The following is a 22,585-nucleotide window of genomic DNA, read 5'->3' as shown; positions in this document are numbered from 1 at the left end:
CAGGCAGGATCAACCTAATCAGAATGATTATAGAACCTAAAATATTATATATACTCCAGCAATCCCCAGTGTTTATCCCTGCCTCAGTATTCCGAAAACTAGACGGTATGTTATCTTCCCTGATATGGGTGAATAGACGGCCTCGCATTAGGCTAAAAATATTGACAAGACCTAAATCCGCTAGAGGGTTAGCACTCCCTAATTTTCAACTGTACTACTACGCGGCACAACTAATTTACGTGAGAGATTGGTTTCAGGATAGCTCTCCCACTGCCCTACACTCATTGCTGGTATCTCAGGCTTCCCCTGGACACACGCCCCTACAGGCCTTGTTGAGTAACAGGGTTGATGGCTCCCTTCCCCAAATATTAATATATAATATCACGCTATCTTTTAGTCTGGATCCTGACACACCCTTATGGAACTCTAGGGCATAGTCTGAAGTGAAATATATTCAGGTTAGACAAGTGTGGGGCATTGTCTCCCTGGGTCAGTTATATGTAGGATCTGCACTCAGATCCTTCACTCAATTGCAGGAGGAGTTTTCCTTACCTAGAGCATATTTCTACAGATTTCTGCAACTGAGGCACGCCCTTGATGTCCAGTTTAGGACTAGATCCCCTGACATTGTCATTTTCCATTAACACAGTACTTATTTCATTGAGTCCCCGCAGGTCGCTGTAGTTTATTTACTCATAACTTTCGTCCTTCTACCACGAACCCAGGTTACCCGATCTTAAAGTAAAATGGGAGGCTTATGTGGGCTTAATGGATGATAGTGAATGGGATATGGCTCTGAGAACTCCCAGAACCTCCACTGCCTCAGTAAGATTTCAGCAAATCCAGTTATATATCTTACATAGAGTTTATTTGACCCCAGTTAGGCTGATAACATTTGGGGGGCCTCGCCTCCAATTTTTGTCCGAAATGTCGGATGACTGTCTGTACTTTTTGGCACTTACTCTGGGAATGCCCCATGGTGCAGACATTCTGGTGTAAGGTTATACAGGTTCTTTCCACTACTGGGATTCTCACTCTGAGGGTATGTTGTTTTGGTATCCTGGAGGATACCATTCTAGATAGGTATGGTAGGCAGTTTGTCATCAATATGTGTACCCTGGCTAAGGTTAGTATTACTCGCACCTGGCTGGCCTCTCAGGGTCCGGACTTCTGTGCATGGCTCGCGTACATACACAATGTTTAAACTTGTACCACACTTCTCTGTTTGTCCCCCTATCTGACACAAAGTTATGTATGCAGTGAACTATGTTATTACTGTTATTGACTGTATTGGGTGTTTTCTATTTCTTTTCTTGAAAAATCCAATAAAAATTACTCAATTAAAAAAAAAAAAAAAAAAAGAAGGCTTCTCGGCGCCCAAGAACGTCCAGCAAGCACCAGGACCATCTCCCAAAGTTTATTCAGCTGGGGGATCGGGGCACCACCAGTGCAGAGCATGCTCAGGAATGGCAGCAGGCAGGTGTGAGTACATCTTCACGCACAGTGAGGTGAACATTTTTGGAAGATGGCCTGGTGTCAAGAAGGGCAGCAAAGAAGTCACTTCTCTCCAGGAAAAACATCAGTGACAGACTGATATTCTGCAAAAGGTACAGGGATTGGACTGCTGAGGACTGGGGTAAAGTTATTTTCTCTGATGAGTCCCCATTCAGATTGTTTGGGGCATCTGGAAAAAACGCTTGTCCGGAGAAGGAAAGAGGAGCGCTACCATCAGTCCTGTGTAAAGCATCCCGAGACCATTCATGTGTGGGGTTGCTTTTCAGCTAAGAGAGTGGGCTCACCCACATATTTGCCTAAGAACACAGCCATGAATAAAGAATGGTACCAAAACATCCTCCAAGAGCAACATCACCCAACCATCCAAGATCAGTTTGGTGACTAACAATGCCTTTTCCAGCATGATGGAGCACCTTGCCATAAGGTAAAAGTGATAACTAAGGGAATTCTGGCTAACTGGCAGAGTGGACAGACGTGGCTTTATACAGCTCCTGCCTTACCTGTCCTTTATAGAGAAGAGCCTGCGTCTTACCCACTTGACACATCGCTGCTCAGACACCTGTGGGAGCCCACACCACCCTGGCTCCATAGCCCGGACTATTGGAGCGATTTGAGCCCCCTGCTCGATTGAGGCCTACTTCTCCCCCTGAAGCCGCGGCCTCGAGTTTGGAGCCTCCGTGGTCCGCGGGTTGTGCCTCCGCTAACGTTGCCGCTCCTGACCCCAGCTATCTTCCGGGGTGTGCCGCTACCTTCCTCCGTGGGGATCCTCCGGTGAGTGCCTCTCCCACTCCGTCTTATAAGCCCCCTGGACACCGCTTTAAGGAGCGCTGTTTTAATCGCGGCTGCCGCCGCCGCTGGCTCCTGCTGGGCCCCGTGAGGTGACACATCAGCCCACAGCTCTTTCCCCTTTGAAGAGGCTTTAACACTGGGCTCTGCCCCACCGCCCTCCTTGGTGACCATTTAAGGGGGTCTTGCAAAGCCCTGCAGGCCGCACGGATGTGTCCCCCTGGCTACATGTACACAGCCTCCAGCCCCAACTGAAACCTATAACACCCCTCCCAGTCCATACTCACTATAAGTGTGGGTTGTTGTCTCCAGGGAGTCGTCTGCCTTAAGGAACATTCTGAAGAGATGACTGGGCCTTCTTTCTCTGTATAACCCTCTGTGGTGTCCGTTATCCTGTTTAACTTGTGCTGGACTCAGTAATTATTCTCCATTACAGTGTTCTCTGATCCAGTGATACTGGTGCTCCCCCCGGTGGTCATAGCTTTTATTGCATGCCATAACAGCACTTGGCAGTAGATTTATATTTTTCACCTTTGTCGACAACACTTTTGAGCGATATTTATGTAAAAAAGGCTCTTAACCACAATGACTGTCTCTAACATACTACCATGAAACAAGGCGTTATACATCCATAATGGCTATATAATAATCCCCTGGCCTCTGGGGGTTGGTGATCGACTGCCTCAACTTTTCATATGACATCGTAACATTTAAACGAACGTTTACTGCCTATCATTAACCTACATTTTCAGCTACCTATATGCCATGGGCAAAACCGGGAAATCTGCTCACAAGAAAGAGACTCCTCATCCTAGAACAGAACCATCTCAATCTGACCTACGTCCATTTCTCTTGCCAACTCCTGCTAAACAAGACTCTATCTCTGACTCAATAGCATCTTCACCAGATCCATCAAATCCTCCTAGCCCTATGTCAATGGAGACCCCAGCAATGCAATCCTCTGCGAAGTCCAACAATGACATACAAGAACTTCTGACATACGTCAAGACATTACCGACAAAGTCAGACATCCAAAATACTCTTCGTCAGGAATTGGCGTCTGTTAAGCAAGATCTTTCTTTACTGTCGGACCGCCTTACGTCCCTAGAAGATAGTCAAGAACACACAGATTCCTCTTTGTCTAAGTTGACAACAATAGTTGCCCAACAATCAAGGGAACTACTCTCGCTTAAAACCAGAATGGAAGACTTGGACAATCGTGGCCGAAGAAACAACATACGCGTCAGGGGCTTGCCTGAGGATGTCCTCCCCTCAAACTTAATCGATGCTTTAACAAAGATTTTCAATGAAATTCTCGGCAATAACCCAAACGACAAGCTACAATTTGACCGAGTACATCGAGCTTTGCGGCCGCGTGGCTCCTCATCCGACCGCCCGAGAGATGTAATCTGCCGATTACACTACTTTGCCCAAAAAGAGGAAATAATGCGGAAAGTCAGGCAACTAGATGGTGTGGATTTTAATGGCGATGTTATTCACATCTTTCAGGACTTATCGTGGCACACTCTGCAACAGCGCCGAGCTCTACGCCCACTGACTGATGAGTTGCGCAAACGCCAATTAAAGTACAGATGGGGATTCCCCTTCCACCTGCAGGTGACTCTCTCGGGCAAATCGCACACTCTCTATAACCCCTCTGACCTATTATCCTTTTGTTCTGCTCTGGGCCTTCCGAAAATTGAAACTCCTGATTGGAAAGAACCATTAGCTCAATGGGACTTGCCCTCAACTGAATCACGGCCTTCCTCTTGGCAGACGGTCAGGAATCCTCAACGTCGAAACAGGTTTTCCCCAGATCATTCCGCAGCAGAAGTTACCTGATTGTGTATTTCCATTTCCCTTTTCTAGGATAGTGTTCACTATAGAGAGCTAATTTATATTTAATATTGACAGTGTTATATTTTCCCATAATGTAATGTTCACTAAACTTTAATATATCTTGATGTTTATATCTAGAGTTTTATACCTTGCTAACCTTTTGAGGTTGAAGTTGACACCAATCCCCTGTGCCCCCTCACCCGCTTAATGTATATTACTACTGAGACTTCGGACCATAATTGTTGTTCCGTGGTTTCAGTCGCGGGTTTTTCAGTATTGTTTATCTTGCATATCTTGTTAATGTCTGTTTTTCAATGTTGTTTTCTTTTTTTTTTCTTTATTTGTTTTTTCTTTTTTTTCCCTTGGGTCTTTGAATGCCATTATTTTTTTGCCATCCATAATGTCCCTGCCTACTAAAATTTTAATCTCCTCCGTCAATGCCCGAGGATTAAATTCTCCAGAAAAGCGTTCTCAAATGTTGCGCGCTCTATGGGCAAATAGAGTTGATGTAGCACTGGTTCAGGAAACACATTTTAAAATTGCAGCGCGCCCTCAGTCTTTGTGTGATAGACATTATTCTGCTGCCTATTATAATAATAACCCAGAGGGGAAGTCGAAAGGCGTCGCAATTATTTTCTCACGCAAACTCCCCATTTCTGATGTAAACATACATAGATTGATTCCGGGTAGACTCCTCTTACTTACATGCCACATATATAATCAGGTCTTCACTTTCATCAATATTTATGCCCCCAACAAGGGCCAATATGATTTTCTCCGGTCTGCAATGGATATGGTTGACCCCCTACTTCAGGGTATTGTTCTTTTGGGAGGAGATCTTAACTGGTCCTTAGACCCCTCACTAGATATATCTAAGGATGCGCCTAGGTATCCCCTTGCTAAGTACAAAAAAGTCAAGACTTTGTTTCATAATTACCAACTGGCAGACTCCTGGAGGACATTATATCCCACGGGCCGTAACTACTCCTTTTATTCCCATCCTCACAACACATACTCTCGCCTGGACTATCTATTCCTCAGCCATAGACACCTCCACATGCTCGCTGAAGCTGACATTGGGCCAATAACATGGTCAGATCACGCTCCGGTCTCATTGACGTTGATCCTTCCACATTTTTCCTCTAAACAATGGACGTGGCGATTAAATGAATCCCTCTTACAGGACACATACTGTAAAGCCGAAATCGATACTGCGCTATCTGACTATATTACCCACAACGACTTACCAGAAACTTCCCCAATCTCAATATGGGAAGCACACAAGTGCGTTATCCGTGGTAAGCTTATACAATTGGGCTCCTATATTAAAAAACAAAAATCCGCACAGATTTCGACCCTTTTACAACAAATTAAATTACTAGAGGCGTCGCATAAACAAACCATGTCTAAAGAGGACTATCATAAGCTTATGGAATCTCGTAATATTCTTAGCAAATTACTTTCGAACAACATACAGTTGTCCGTTAAAAAGTGTAGAAGTCGCTTTTATCACTGGGGTAATAAGCCGGGACGTCTTTTGGCTAGAGCGCTGAGAGCCCAGCGAGCATGTGGATTCATACACACACTTAAGGATAGTGGGGGAAGGCCTCAAGTTGAAACCTCTAAACTTGCAGAATGCTTCCAACAATATTATTCTTCTCTTTATAACCTACCTAATACTAATCCTGTATCCTCTAATCCTCTTACTTCACAAAACGTTCTTGATTATTTGGCTTCCATTTCCTTTCCTACTATCTCACCTCTAGATAAGCTGGCGTTGGAGGTTCCATTCTCTGTGCGTGAGCTAGAGTTAGCATTAGCCTCTTCACCTACGGGAAAGTGCCCTGGCCCTGACGGCTTAACCATAGGTTATTACAAGAGTTTCCAGAATAAACTAATCCCTATGATGTTGAAGGCTTTCAACCATATCTCAGTGGAATCGCAATTTTCTAAACAATTCCTAGAGGCACACATCTCAGTCATCCCCAAAGCTGGTAAGGACCCCTCCCTGTGTTCGAGCTACAGACCCATTTCATTATTAAATATGGACCTTAAATTATATGCCAAGCTAATAGCTAATAGGCTAAACCCCCTCATTCCTCAGCTGATACATACTGACCAAGTCGGATTTGTTAAGGGACGGGAGGCACGTGATAATACCACAAAAGTCCTCAATTTGGTACACTTTGCTACTACTCAATCAAAGATCCCTATTATCCTACTCTCCACCGACGCTGAAAAAGCGTTTGATAGAATTAATTGGTCTTTTATGAGGTCTGTGCTGGTACACATGGGATTGGGTCCCGTGACACTGCATAGAATTCTGGCCCTTTATTCCTGTCCTTCGGCGAGGGTGAGGGTCAATGGTGAGCTGTCTGGATCTTTCTCCATACACAATGGCACGCGACAAGGCTGCCCTCTGTCGCCATTGATTTTCATCCTTTGCATGGAGGCTCTGGCCGGATCTATACGCGCCAATCCACTTATTTCTGGGATTATGGTAGGTGAACAGGAACACAAACTGGCTCTTTTTGCGGATGACCTATTGGCTACTGTTTCCCACCCGGTGACGTCTCTGCCTCACTTGATGCATGAGTTTGACCGTTTTGGAAAGTTGTCCAACTTTAAAATTAACTTCACAAAATCTTGGGCCTTAAATCTGTCTGCGCATGCTTCTGTAGTTTCGGGTTTGCAGTCGGCTTTCCCATTCCCTTGGCACCCTTCTCATATTACCTATCTAGGGGTTAAAATTCCTAAAAACATGTCGCATCTCTTTAATATTAATTTTTCTCCCATCCTCTCCTCCATTCGAATGGACTATTCCCATTGGCATTTGAAACAACTTTCTTGGCTGGGTAGAATAAGCGTGGTGAAGATGAATACGCTTCCTAAATTGCTTTACCTCTTTCAGTCTTTGCCCATTCAGATTCCAGATTCCTGGTTCCGTTCGCTAAATGTCTTAATTCAGCAATTTATTTGGTCTAGGAAACAACCTAGGATTAAACGTACTCTTCTAACTCGACCAAAACAACTGGGTGGTCTCCAACTCCCAGATATCAAAGCATACTATCACACTATCCACCTTAATAGAATTCTTGAGTGGACTAGATATAGAGAGGTGAAGCAATGGGTTGCCCTTGAAGGTCGCTTCATGAAATTTCCCCCTGAAATAACACCTTGGCTTCCTTCCATTCCTAAACTAGATTTCCATCATCCAACAATTTCTCCTTCCCTTTCGGTGTGGAATTCTTTAAGAAATCTCCCTTATATTTCTTCACGCTTTGGACCTCTTACTTCTTTTTTGGCTAACCCGGATTTTCCTCCTGGTATTGATTTTAATCAATTCCCTAACTGGGTGCGGGAAGGTCTTTTTCGGACTGGCCAGCTGGTGACTAAGTCAGGTATCAAAGCATTTCTTGATATCCAGGAAAGGTGGTCAATACCTCATTCAGATTTTTGGAAATACCTGCAAGTTCGCCATTACCTGTCCTCTGCGGGTAGAATGAATGTTTCTAGTCGAGATCTCACTGCTTTCGAAAAACTTTGCATTTCACCAACCGATCCATCCCACACAATTTCTGCTATCTACCAGATACTCCTTAACAACCCTTCCTGTATCATACCTCCTTGGGCTAAAAAATGGGAATTAGATTTAGGCATTACCCTCACAGAGCAAGAATGGCAAACAATATTTCTCAAGGCACACTGCAGCTCAACTTGCTCAATTATCAAGGAAACGCAATACAAAATTTTGATGAGATGGTATAGACACCCTACACTATTACATGCCATGTTCCCAACAAAATCCAACTGTTGCTGGAGATGTCTTAGGGCTCCAGGGTCATTACTACATATATGGTGGGACTGTCCACAGCTATCTAAATATTGGTTGGAGGTCATTTCCGTTTCACAACAAATTTTAGGCGCGCCTGTCCCCACTGATCCAGCATTTTGGTTAATAAATTATTCTGAGTCCTCACTGGGATACTACAAAAAGTCCTTGCTGCGCCATTTGAGTAATGCCGCAAGAGCTGTCATTCCAATTCTTTGGAACTCTTGTAACCCGCCCACACGTAGGGACTGGTTCCAAAGACTCGATTACTACATGTCAATGGAAGACTCTTCAACCCTCTCCATCAATAGCCCTTTTATTCTCACTAATACTTGGCTTCCATGGTTGGAATACAAAAACTCTATGGAATATAGAAATTATATGTTTCCAGCCGTAATTACCCCGTAATATAGACTGCAGCTTCTTTATATTGGCTAACCACTTACTTTTAAAACATGAAGACCCTTCCCTGTTCCCCCATTTTTTGTTACTTAGTATATAGTTTTTCTTTTTACTTTACCTTCTTTATACTGTGTGATGTGTTTATTGAAATGTAAAAAAGTGGTTTCTAATTTGCGTACATTTGGACACGTACACGTTGATAATGTTTTGCTTCTGTATGATGTACGTTCTTTGTTTGAAACCTCTAATAAAAACAGAATGCAAAAAAAAAAAAAAAAAAAAGTGATAACTAAGTGGCTCGGGGAACAAAACATCAAAATTTTGGGTCCATGGCCAGGAAACTCCCCAGACCTTAATCCCATTGAGAACTGGTGGTCAATCTTCAAGAGGCGGGTGGACAAACAAAAACCCACAAATTCTGACAAACTCCAAGCACTGATTAGGCAAGAATGGACGGCCATCAGTCAGTATGTGGCCCATAATGTGGTTGACAGCATGCCAGGGCGAATTGCAGAGGTCTTGAAAAAGAAGGGTCAACAGTGCAAATATTGACTCTTTGCATAAACTTAATGTAATTGGCAATAAAAGCCTTTGACATTTACGAAATGCTTGTAATTTTACTTCAGTATACCATGGTAACATCTGACAAAAAGGTCTAAAAACACTGAAGTAGCAAACTTTGTAAAAACCAATACTTGTGTCACTCTCAAAACTTTTGCTCATGGTTGTACACTTTACTGGTCTTCTATAGGATGTAGCTCTGATCAGCTGATGAGGACACCACAAAGGTTATATGTATAATGTTCTCGATCAGCAAGTCCTTTTCCAATTTGGCAAGATTGTGCTCAAATCCTTTGTGCGTTTGTTACTCCAACTATGCAGCCATTGATTCTAGAGAGTTTGGTTAACTCTTGTCTATTGTGGATCCTATGAAGCCATATACCACGTGTTTACTGGAACATGAAAACAGTTTGGCTCCAATGTATGTCGGGGCTTAATACTGTCTATCCTGATCAGCCTGTTACAGCTCTGGTGAGATGAGCAGATGGTGATTGGGAGTGCCGGTATATCCCTCCACTCAGTTTATAAGATCTGGTGGTGTGTACAGCCACTGAGTGACGGGACTGTTAGAGCCTTGTGTCAATCCCCAGGATAATGTGTAATTTGTCACGTCTGCTAACCTGGAAACCAGTTTAGTCTGCCATCAGGGAAGCCATGTCCAATATTTTATTTTTCTTGACATAAATGTTATTTCAAAGTGAATAGTTTGCTGCTAAGGTCAAAGGGTTCTTGCCGCTGTTTCGAAGTCTCCAGGACGGTTGAGTTAATAAAGCATCTGGTATACCTCCTTGTCTGGTTTTAGGAAACACCCTTCTGGATTATTTATTAATACACTGAATTTTGCAATGTTTCCATTCCTCATCCTCTCTGATCCTTGCCCAACCAAGTACTAGGAAGGTGAATCCAAAAAGCAGAAGCTGTATGTTGGATACACCTTAGTACTGGGTTGTGCAAAGATCAGAGGATGAGGGATGGAAACATTGCACAATTCAGTGTATTAATAAATAATAAATAGATAAATATTATATCACTATGGTTTGGGCTCACTGCACTTTATCGAATCGCCAGTTGGACCCTGTGCACAGTCTGTTCTCCTTTGACCTGTCTTACATTTGGATAATGTGCAGCCAGTACAGACTGCAGCTTCCTTGTAAAAGCAGATTATAGCACAGGGCATCAAGGGCTGGGGGTATAGTGCGCATATATTCTACAGCGCTTCACAGAGAAGTTTGGCCATTCGCATCAGTCCCTGCCCCAGAGCTTACAATCTATGTTCTCTACCACATGCACACACACACTAGGGTTAATATTTTGTCAGGAGCCAATTAACCTACCACCATATTTATGGATTGTGGGAGGAAACCCACGTAAGCACTGGGAGAATATACAAACTCCCCACAGTTAAGGCCTTTGTGGGAATCAAACTCAAAACTCAGTGCTGTGAGGCAGTATTGCTAACCATTACACCATCCGTGCTGCCCACAGTGCATTTGTCTGTGTTTGAGCTGTAATAATAAATTATAGACTTGTTTCTTTCTTTTTCATTATGTTATGTGTAAATCCTTGATGAGTGTCAAGCTTTTGGATTATGATTTGCAATATCTCACATATGCTGAAGTTCTACAAATCCTCTCACCTTACTTTTGTATCCACTAGATAAACCAATAGATATATTTCGCTATTGGACTTGAGGAGATGGTGGAGTTAAATGCAGGGAACATCATCAATGCGAGGTGAGTGCTGCGGTGGTGTATTATTGTAGCTGCTTGTAGTAGCTTTGACTTATAAATAATAATGATACATTTATACAGTCCAAAAGAACCCAAGGCGCCTTACCTAAACCAGTAACATTATACAAAGGTTTAGCTTTACAGAAAGTATAAACCTAAAGTATAGGATTAGATTTGCAGAAGTATGTATGTACTTGATCATTACTCTGTTCTCTGTCACTAGGGGCGGAGCCTGTTTTCCCATGACTGTGTCTTCTGGTGCGGCGATTTCAACTATCGCATCGATCTGCCCAATGATGAGGTCAAGGAACTGATCTGAAATCAAAACTGGGATGCTCTCATGAATGCACCATCATCCTCCTATTTATAACTCTACTGTATTTGGTGATTTAGTGGAAGATTTAGACCTCCTGAATCCACGTTCGCAAGAAGGGCAAAATCTCTCTTATATGTGGAATCAAGGTACCATAGTACACTATGGCAGAGCAGAGCTAAAAACATCCGATCACAGGTATTATTCCAAATACTAGGTCTCTAATCCGTGTTTTTGCCTTGAGTATGATCACTAATTGTGTATTTGTTTTTTGTTTTTTAAGGCCGGCTGTTGCCATGATCGATATAGATGTATTGTGAGACGGAAGCAGATGAGAGGCAGAAGATCTTAAAAAGGAGATGATTGCAGCCCAGGGGTCATCTGACAGTACAACAATGGTCTCTATACAGAGCAGATCCCCATAAGACATCTATTTGAGGATCATTAGCTGCTGCAGCGGTTTGCCGGCTATGGTGAGGTCATGGTTAAACGGAGTACACTCCTGTACAATTATAATTTCCATGCAATTTGACTTTTGATTTCACTTATGTTCAGAGGTCCCGGCCATACTGCAAATATGCGCACACACCTCTGTACTATCTTATTTGCAGACTTCGACCCCCCAAAAAAGTTGGCAGTTTGGCCACCCACATAGCACTTTAGTTGCCTTAAGTGTTTTATAATTTTATGTGGTTATCCTAGATCAGATTTAAAAGTCTTCAATTTGTTTATTTTTCTAATTTCAGTAATTAGTAGTTTTGTTTTTTTAATTATTTTTGTAATTTTCCTTATTACCTAATTTTGTGGTACGTCAATTTCTCTTAATCCAGCTATTTCTGTTTAGACACCCAATGGAGCAAGTCAATATATTGCCCTGTCCGGCCATGAATAGCTGTGGCTGCGCACATTTCAGCTCGCAAAATCCCGAGGCGGTGAGTATAAATGTGTTTAAAGTCGGGACTTTAGCCACCCATACTGCACTTTGGTCACTTTAAGTAGTATTTTTTACTTGCTTAACTGCTTTGGGCAGCAAAACCCGGTGCCTCTGGGTACATATACGTGCCAATGGTGGCTTAAATGAATAACAATTGAAATGCAGCTATGGGCACCACTTAAGTTTGGGTGCCCAAAAAATAAGATTTGCCCCCCATTATTTTAAATGCATTAGGGGCTTAGGTGGGTCGATAGCTATGATTACACAGAATGTTGCTTGGTTGAACGTTTACATGTTTCTGTTATATACTTTCTGAAATGTATTGGTGCATACACACGGTCCAACTTTGATAAACGATATAGTTATCGTTCATATCGTCCTGCATTCATATCGCTGACTTTTTTGCATTGAACGACCAACGATGCGTGTGGCCAAATGGATGATAACGATATCCGAGGTCAGCCGTACATGTAGACCAACTTAGTCGCTATCATAATTTAAATACTGTCAGATATCGTTCATTTTTTTAAAGTTGAAAAAATTGTTCAACGATATCGATGATCGAACAAGTTGGACTGTCTGTATGCACCATATGTTAGGTTACATTCTCTGTTCTTTGGATTCATTATCCCATTGGAATAATTAAAAAAAAAAATTGTGTGCTTTTGCTGCTCACCATCTCCTTTTGATTTCAGTATATGTAATGTATTTGGAATCACCCCAGTTTGGTCAAAGCCATGTACACAGTCATTGCTAGACATATATTGTGTTCTCTGGCCTAGGAATTTTTTTTTTTTTTATAAAATATAGGGATTTTTTTTATACGAGTTTTTTTTTTTTATGAGTAATAATCCTTAGTAATGTTATTTTTTTTCAAAAATGTCCGTTTTTACATATTGTATTGATTAATATTTTTTATTATCTTTTCTATTTTTTGTTAGACTGTGATTTCTGGAAATCTTCTGGTGGGCGAAGCATCACATATAGCCGCTTTTTTTTTTTATCATAGCTCAACCTCAACATTGCTTATCCAACATCATCCACTCGTCATACTATCAACATTTGGTTAGCTGTCCTCCTACTTCATCAGCTAAGGACATGGAACAGCTGGGAGTTACCTTATTTGTGGAAGAGACCCTGTCTTTCCACGGAATACAGCCTTTCCTGAGTGACATCTATGAAAGCCGGTGTTTGGTGCGAAACGGTGTCCTGCCGTTCTCCCTTATTATAGCCTCTGGTGCTTCCTCCTCTACAGCCAATATAAATCTTGGCCATGTGTCATTGAGGAATTATAGAGAAAATCACTGGTTATTTCAAATTAAAACAAAACAAAATCCTTAAGGAGAATCTTACCTATTAAGTATTTTCTTTTTAAGTCTTATGATGGCACTCTGGGGCAAGCTATCTTATTTATTTTACACTAGCCCGGCATTGCCCGGGTTGAAGACTGGACCCTGAAGTACACCTGCAGCCTTTGTCTATATTGTCCTCGCCTATAACCCCATTCCATTGATCCTGAAAAGGACCCCATTGTTGGCTAACATGCTAGAAAACCGAGGCTTAACTATCGTGGGTGGAAGGGGTGCGGCTGCTCTGGTGCCTGAGCCTCTGTGGCCGCTTATTTGGTGCCGACCCGCCAGCTGATTACAGCTGATGCACCAGCAGGCAGACATTGGAGAGAGAGCGCCAACAGTCGCAAAACAATCAGAGCTCGCATACAGGCAGCCAATCAGCAGTAGCGGCTCCTGATTGGCTGCCAGTCTGCAAGCTCAGATTGGCTTGGGACGGTTGGCGCTCTCTCTCCAATGGAGAGAGGCAGCCCAGCACTAAATCCACACCTGCTGGCTGCTGATGACACAAAGGGGGAGGCAAGAGGCTGCTTGAGGGACACAGGGAGGTGAGTTGCTGGGGGGGCATAATGTGTAAAGGGCATTACTGTGTGGCATAATGTATAAGGGTCACTACTATTGTGTGGAATAATGTGTTATATGGGGCACTACTAGTATGTGGCATAATCTGTAAAGGGCATTACTATGTGGTATAATGAGTAAGGGGCATTACTGTGTGGTATAATGTATAAGGGGCAGTACTACTGTGTGGCATAATGTGTATAAGGGGTACTACTGTGTGGCATAAAATGAATGGACTATGTGGGGGCAAATGTATGGGGTTGTTTTTTTACCTTTGAGGGGCCTTTTAAGGTCTTGCTATGTGGCCCCCAAAGTTCTAGTTACGCCCTTGCATGCAAACAGAGGGCTGACCAAAATATATGGATGGTCAAACACACAGACACGCTTTCTCACTTTTTATATAAATTAGGGGGTACAACATTTCTTTCCATGCAGAAGTTTTACTATGGAACAAAGCAAATTGTTTAGATCAGTGGTTGAAGTAGAAATTTGTACTTATGCGCGCGCCAACAAAGCATAACCATTTAAAGGAGGACGTGTCTTAAGGGCTTCAGTGTAGTGTACCACATCGTAGTAACCCCTTCACACATTATGCCACACAATAGTAATGCCCCTTATAACACAATATGCCATGCAGTAGTATTGCTCCTTGTAACACATTATGCCACACAGTAATGCCCTTTACAAGTGATGTCACACAGTAATTTGTAGTACAGATTAAGTCACTCAGTATTAATACCCCTTACACATTATGCCACATAACACACTATGTAGACACAAGTTATTGGACACTGACCGCAAACAACAAGATTTTATTGAAATCAGTACATTGTAGGTCCACCACGCGCGGTAATTACTGCAGACACCCTTCTCGGTAAACGGTAAACAAATTCCTGGACAACAGCAGGCGGTATGTTTTGCTATTCTGCCTTAAGTCCAGTGGCCATCTGTGACCCTGAAGGTGGTTGAAGTCAGCCTAGAATGCACCTGTCACTCCAATTAGTCTCAAAGGTTCTCAGGGGGTTAAGATCTGAACTGAGAGTTGGCCAGTCCATCCGGGTTATTGAATACCAGTCCAGCATCACTCTGGAAACACCACAGGTAGCATTGTCGTTCTGATAAAAAACATTTGTTGTTTCTGTAGAACTGCCACAATGTAGGGAGCGCAAAGTTTTCAAGAACATCTTTATAATTCTCAGAGTTAATGTGACCAAGCATTACAACTAGTGGACCCATGCCAAACCAGCTGAAAATGTGGGGATGTCCAATTACTTTTGTCTAAATAGTGTAGTAATGCTTCATAACATTATGCCCCACAGTAAAGCCCCCAACTGCAGCCTCTTACCTCCTCCTTCCCAACCATCCCTCCAGCAGCCTCAGTCTCACAGAGATGACATGATGAGAGGAGACTCATCTCCTTGTGTACTTGGTGCCTGGAACCTGCACAGCAGGCATCCATAGTTTGAGAGACAGTGGCACTGCTCCGCCATCATTTCAAATCTGGCGCTGTCCAAAAGCCAATCAGGAGCCACCGCTGCTGCAGCTCTTGATGGCTGCCGCTCCAAAAGCTCCAATGGGCTCACGGACAGCGACAGATTCGAAAGAACTGTGGCTCAGTGCCACTGTCTCTCCAAGTTTCTATCCATGGATGTCTGCTTGTGCGCAAGCTGGCGGCCTGGCAGCAGATCTTCCGGCGGGCAGCTCAGTCCTTGAAGTGCCGATGTACCATACTGTTGTGTAGCTACACACTTAGAGCACTGTATATTAGTATATTCACAGACATGCACTACAGCTACTTTGCCCACTGCCATGATGTAGAACACACAAAAGGACTAAGAGCGCTGTAATATATCTATATTATAATTGCATGTACTTGTCTAATCCTCTACAATTGCTAAACCAGGGCTTGGTCAGTTGAGAAATGCCTTCTCTTTTGTGTGTGAGTAATCTAGTCCCATGAAGTGCCAGCTTTACCCAACAGAACCAACCAAATACCAAATGTCTTACAATGGCACATGTTTGAATCACCTGCAGGATGAGCTGTGAGGTGTGTAGTTTAATACAGAGAATGATGTGCACATGTATGTGGTTCTAATAATAAGTGGGAGGAGTCAGGAATAGTAAGGATTGGAGTCCATGCCAGCAGCTAATACTGTGCGCTTTAAATGCAAGGACCTATTTTTGGTCCCAGTCCAGCCCTGGAGATGGGAGTCAGGGAGGCCAGATAGGAGGATGTATCAGTAGTCTAATTTGGAGATGACCAGCGAGTGTAGTGGGAGATCATAAACTAAAGCTGGGTAACACACTAGATGATTTTTATTAAACGATTTGCCAATTTCCGATGGATCGGAATGACAAACGTTCACATCGTCAAGTGAATACGCACTATGCACGCTCCTGTGGGGTCGGCCGTCGCATCTTCAGATTTGCCGTACATGCGGCTCATGATATGACCGATGACCCCATGCATTTGGAAGTGGTGGGGGGGAACAACATAGCGTGCAGTCGTTCACCGGATCGTGTGGTGTATATGGGCCGCACGATATGTAATTCCATTGCATCGGCCGGGTACACAGGTCGTCTAGTGTGTGCCCTGCTAAAGACTGCCTCTTTTTAGCTCTTCAAAAACAAATAGGTTTGTGGTGGCAGTTTTGGACAGAGAGATAGTGTGTAAGATGGCATTTTGTGGAGATTAATAATGATTTAGACAAGTCAGCTGGTTTTGAGGTGTCACCATACATAACTCAGGCTCAGATGGGTACTGTGACACTGTACAAAAAGCCACATTTTACTTTCACGTGGACAGTCTGCAATCTTCTCATATACTTTATGAAAAAAAATGTATATTGAGACATAAAGATTATAACTCACATAACATCTTCAATGAGAGCTGTGCTCACCTGCAAGCATTAATGTAATCCTTTCTGTGCTCCAGCAGAAAATCCTTCAGTTTTCCAATATTGCTGATCTAAACAAGGGCAAAAAGAAAGCAGATTTTTATTAACGCAAAATGCACGTACACAAGCAATGCGACAACAGATCTACAAATTCAACCCTAGTAGTTGCATATAAAAGCATATGCTGTAGCCATCACCGAATAACAATGAGCGTGTGGGCAGACACTGAGGTGACCCGACAAATGCTGGGTACTTTTTTTTTTTTTTACTAGAAAACCAATCTGGTAATTATTAGAAAAAAAAAAAAAGAATCAATGGCACAACATATACTGAATCTGCATAAGCCACCACAAGGTTTATAAACCTCGAGATGAGCAAATTTGAAGCACAATTTTGTAGCGGAAACAGCCATTTAGCAAATGGTGCAATTGCAGCCACTAAATCTTCACGGCCCAAATTAGGCTTTCGTGTACCATGTCACATAGGAAGTATAAGTTTGGTGGAACCTAAATAATAATAATTAAAAAAAAAAAAAAAAAAGTCTATAAATCTAGCTGGGACAATTGTCTGATCTGTGTTGTGGATGAGGTAAAAGTTAGGGCAGCCCCAAAATTATGAAGGAAATTCTGCGCAGAACAATTAAGGCAAAACTCCTCCGAAGAAACATGCAAAATTCTGCAGCCAAATATGGAAAGCGGCAAATATCCCCTGAAACAGATGTGAAATGTTGTTAATCACCAACCACAATGACGAATTTGTATAAGCAATGCCAATATAAATCTCACCACAAGATGGCACTAGAGTATGAAAGAGATAAAAATAATAATCAGTCGTTTAGCAGCACCCCAGCAAAGCACTGACTGTAAACATATACTGTAACGGATTACTTGCTAATATTTCTGGGTGTATACATGTTGTATGTTCTCTCTGTGTTTGCATGAATTAACTCCCCCAGTGCAAACACATACTGGAATCGCTGTTGATTATAGTGACATAACACAAATGAATGAGAATATATTTTATATACTGTAGCATACCTTCTACTTTATACTGTAATGATATCAGAAGTTACTTATGAGCTCCATGACCATATAAAAATCTGTTCCAAAACCACTATCGCGCATTTAACCAGCATTCTGAAATGAGCTGGCCAAAAACCCTATTCACAAAGCCACAGAAAACCTGTTAAGTTCACTATTCCCCCCTTCAGAATAAACCACATAGCATGTTTTATGAACTCATGTGTGCAGCGTAATAGACACACAAATGGATGAGAGTCCTTAGCATGAACCCAATGTAGTAAAATAAAGGAGTTTAAAATAAATTGAAAGCATTAACAACCAAAAAACTAGAAAACTGCTGTTCTTGTTCTGTACAAACACTTAATGCTAAATTAGCTATAAAACGTTATTTAAAAAAGGTTATTTCAGGTTATATCAGAGTAGAACAACTATAAAAATGCTGTTCAAGACAACGGAAATTAAAAATAATGAAACCAGCAAATATTTCCAAAGGGTATTTTAAAGTCAAGTCCAGAGACAATTCCACAACTTTCATCTCTCCCTAGAAAATTAATTAGAAAAAGTTTGAAGATACTGTATAGGGAGAGCTGTTATTTTTTTTTACCATCATCAACACAATCCGGTTTGTAGGGTCGTTGGGTGATGAAATCCTAAATGTTCATACAGTAAGTACCAAAACATGAAATAAATACAAAACACACATAGCATAATACAAATAGGGTAATCCAACCTCAATGCACAGAGAAAAGGTGAAGTGAATATCCCTCCAATCCAGAAAATGATCCACAAGTAAAAAAAGAAACTCAGAGCACTAGCAGTCTCCCTTTTAGTTGTATGCTTACAGAAAACTAGAATTAAATCAATCAATAAATAATTATATCTATGCACTGGGTTTGATTACCCTATTTGTATTACGCTATGTATGTTTATTATTTATTTCATGTTTTGGGTAGAGAGCTTGAGTTTTACTCAGTTATGTTAGGATCTCAAAAACGGCATCATATTGGCTATCCGGCAGGCTCTCATGCTGGGTACACACTAGACAATTTAAACCTCCTGATCCGGGGGATCGGACCGACATATTGGGCACATTGTCTAGTGTGTACCTACTATGTTGCTGACGATGAACCCTCACGCGGGTCGTCAGCGGCATCCTCCGTCGGCCCTACATGCAGGGCCGACGTGGGGTGTCGTTAGCAAGAGCCATGCTGCAACATGCAGCTCTGCCCGCGTCGGCGAGTGTATGCACTTGCCGTTGTCGGCTCCCCCACTGCGTCCCGCCAGGTACCCAGGTCCAGTCGCTATAGAAATCGGGCTGGGTACATAGCATCTAGTGTGTACCCAGCCTGAGTTTATGGCCCAATAACCAACCATCATTTTGTTGTGTTTGTAACAAAATCATCAAATCAAAATATGCCCGATGGACCGCAGGAGAGTTGTAATAGGTAGTGCTGGTTCATTGAATATGAAAAAAGTCAAAGTACTACATCAAAACCCTTGAAGGCGCAGCACTCCCAAATAGCCAAAATGCATACAACTATGCAATGGAGGCAGCCATAACAACGCATTCGGTATGATTACCCTCCTTTAGGGTGCCTAACCGTAACCTCCCCCCCAAGTGCCTAACCCTAATCCCCCCTCTAAGTGCCTAAACCTAACCCCCCCCCTTCTCAGCCGCCTAAACCTAAGTCCCCCGGGGTGGTGCTTGACCCTAACCTCCCGGGGGGGGTGCTATCCCTATGTCCCCCCAGGGAGCCCTAAACCCACCCCCCACGGCTGTCCGCGTCCGGCATCCTTTCGATCGGATTTAGAAGCCTGTCCATAAATACTGGCCCTATGTAGGCTATGAAGCTTTGTCAAGTAAGTATTTTACTTTATCATTATAAATTACATTTATTTTAACGCGCACAGTCAGATCACGCACTGGAGCCGGTTGCAGCAGCAACACCAGCACCCACTGGGTTAATAATTCCCTTACCAGTAAACCGTTTACCGTATAGTTAAGAAAATAAATCACATTCTCCGCCCGAAAGCGCTAAGTGAAATTCAGTAGCCATGTAGGAGTCTCCAATTAAAAGAAAGAGAAAAAAAAAAACGGTGCGGAAGTAATAATTGCAATGTGTTTTCTTGGTCAATTAGACTGTAGTCTCTCCCTGCTAATTCACAAAAGAAAATCCACTGTATCACAATGACAACTGTCTCATTTCCAAATGATTTGTCTCTTGGGGCACAGGCAACAAGCTCAGATTTCCCAGACAAAGGTTTGGTTCTTAAACCAGGGTTGCTCAGAGCAATTGATCCTGTAACCTAAAACTGGCCGGGTTGAGCAACATCTAAACAATGGGATAAGGGTGGCCATGTGCATGGAGAGGTGTAGTTAGAGAGTCAGGAGACAGACAGCCGGGCTAGCTGTAATCTCATCATCAAAACTGCTACCTTGTTCAGTTTCTGTTTTGTGTCACCAAAATACCAGGGAAGGAGAAAAAAAACAAGACGTGAATGGGACTCGAGATAACATGCGTTGTTGCACATCGTAAAGATCTCAGAACACAGCCAAAACCTATTAAGAGTCGAACCTATGACTGGAGAGAGCAGATTTGATCTATGCAGGCCGCGGTCTCCTATCAAGTGAGGAAACAAAACCCAGTCTGGTGTAAAAAAACAAAACAAAAAAACAAACAAAATAATTTTACAATAGAAAACACATGTATTGCATAAGAATGACTAGATGTTCAGCAATGTTGCTATAGGTTGAAAAAAAACAAAATACCCAGCGATCCTTACTGTTGGAAAATAACATTTCTTTCCTGACCTCATAAATGGATTAATACCTCGGATCAACCACCCTAATGGTGCATCCTAATAAATCAGAGCTGTAAGAAATGCAATGCAGCACACTTTAAAGTTTGAACTGAATTGAAATGAGCTGGATTTACAGTCATAGAACAAGACATACGCGGGTATTGCCAGAAGATCGTGAATCAGCCAAACATAATGAAAACAGATAAGCATACATAAAGACTAAAGACAAGAGCATTAATTTGTAATTCATTCTAATGGTGCATACACACGGTCAGATAAGCTGTCAGATTTGTACAATAACGATCCTATCGTTAAAATCCGACAGCTTCTGGCCTCTGCAAACGACCAAATGATGGTCGATGCGTGGCCACGTATGGCTGTTATCCACCATCGTCCATAGTCCGTGCAAGCAGGCATACCTGGCCGATATCGACCAGGTTAGCCTGTTTACTATAGGGACCCGCGAACGTTATAGTCGTAGGTGCCAAACATGCATGTGTTCGATAACAATCATCCAACACATGCAGGATGATCAGATAACGATCATTATAGTTATCTGATCGTCCCACGGTATGACCGTATGTATGCACCATAACAGCTAAGGGAATGAAACTTTTTTTTTTTAATTTACATCACATAGACACTACACTGATGATGAAACCATCTCTCTCCATTTTCAGTAATGGAGCCTTGTAATATGGATAGTCATCATCAGTAATTTATAGGGTACCACAAAGTTCGTCCTATGGTTGGTATAACAAATCGTATAGAAAAACTCTACAGGAACATACACGACCATTAGAGAAGGTGCAGACATATTGTATGCCAGGTATGACGAGGCACCTAACACTTTGTAATGCAGCCTTCCCATTCCCTATGTCCTTCTTTCAGACACATGGCATCTTATACTCTAGATTAGGGGTGGCCAGACGTTTGGACTTGGTTATCTACTTTTAAAACCTTTTGTGATCTTCTGAACCCAAAACAGGGTGAGTGATATGCAAAAAAGGGGGCGTGACCTCACAGCAAGGGCCGTCTGTCCTGCTGAAATCACACATAGTACCCCCAATTCAAACTACTCCACACAGCAGCACAATCTTATTCACATTACACCACACAGTAGTGCCCCTTATACACAATGGCCCTCATTCAGAGCCGCTCGCCAAAAGCGAGTGCTCGCTCTGAATGAGGGCGGCCACATTTTTTTTTTTTTTTTAAAGTCGGCCTCCTGGCCCCTCGCTAAGCTGTGGGTGACCACCCACAGCTTTAGCGAGCGGCCAGGTGATGGGGACTTGCGACGAGACCCTTGTGGTAGGGTCTTGTCTGCCGCAAGCCCCAGTGAGCTTCCGGCTCTAATAGAGCCGGAAGCTCACTACGGACATCACTCGTGATATCAGTAGGGCCACCGCCAAACGGCAGGCGTTCCTTCGGGAAAGCCTCCGTTTGGCCATCCACCCCCCCTCCCCGCCTACAAAACGGGGCGAGCTGTCGATCAACATCGACAGCCGCCCCGTTTGTACTGAGCCCCCGAAGAAATTCTCTCTCGCTCTGGGGCTTGCGCATGCGACCATTGACCCGCTTGCAAGCGCATAGCGCTTGCGAGCGGGTCTGAAAGAGGGCCAATGCCCACAGTAGTGCTCCTTATACAAAGACCACTGCATTAGTGCCCCTTATGTAACGCCCACTCACTGTAGTAGTGCCCCTTATGCAATGCACCCAGTAGTGCCCCTTATGCAATGCCCCTAGTAGTGCCCCTTAATGCAATGCCCCCAGTTGTAGTGCCCCTTATGCAATGCCCTGAGTAGTTGTGCCCATTATGCAGTGCCCCTGTAGTTGTGCACATTATGCAATGCCCCTGTAGTTGTGCCCATTATGCAATGCACCCTGTATTAGAGCCCCTTATAAGGTACTCCTGTAATGCCCCTAATGCTGTGCCTCCAGTAATGCCCCCTCTCCTGTGCAGTACTTACCTCTATTCAGCCTGCTCAGGGCTCCGGCGTAGACGTTGCCTGCCGCTGACTGGATCTAACTAGATCCAGCAG

General features: G+C 43.0%; 2 protein-coding genes across 4 annotated transcripts in view; one reads left to right on the top strand and one right to left on the bottom strand.

The window, feature by feature from the left end:
• The window catches only part of LOC148442727 (phosphofurin acidic cluster sorting protein 2-like), a 63,945-nt gene extending 50,783 nt beyond the window's left edge, over window positions 1-13,162 (top strand). For all 3 annotated transcript variants that reach the window (XM_088463568.1, XM_088463570.1, XM_088463571.1), the window contains 5 exons: window positions 10,592-10,668; window positions 10,889-11,176; window positions 11,262-11,451; window positions 11,823-11,910; window positions 12,854-13,162. The gene's annotated coding sequence lies outside the window, so the exon portion shown is untranslated. The remainder of the gene's footprint in view (window positions 1-10,591; window positions 10,669-10,888; window positions 11,177-11,261; window positions 11,452-11,822; window positions 11,911-12,853) is intronic.
• Window positions 1-22,585, bottom strand: part of STX18 (syntaxin 18) — a 186,372-nt gene that overhangs the window by 87,044 nt on the left and 76,743 nt on the right. Inside the window, exon 2 of the mRNA XM_088463567.1 lies at window positions 16,723-16,790. Within this exon, the coding sequence (XP_088319693.1) occupies window positions 16,723-16,790 (68 nt within the window). The remainder of the gene's footprint in view (window positions 1-16,722; window positions 16,791-22,585) is intronic.

The sequence above is a fragment of the Taudactylus pleione genome, unplaced genomic scaffold, assembly GCF_031769625.1.
Source record: "Taudactylus pleione unplaced genomic scaffold, aTauple2 ptg001408l, whole genome shotgun sequence".
Lineage (NCBI taxonomy): Eukaryota > Metazoa > Chordata > Amphibia > Anura > Myobatrachidae > Taudactylus > Taudactylus pleione.
This window is presented reverse-complemented; position numbering and strand designations above follow the sequence as displayed.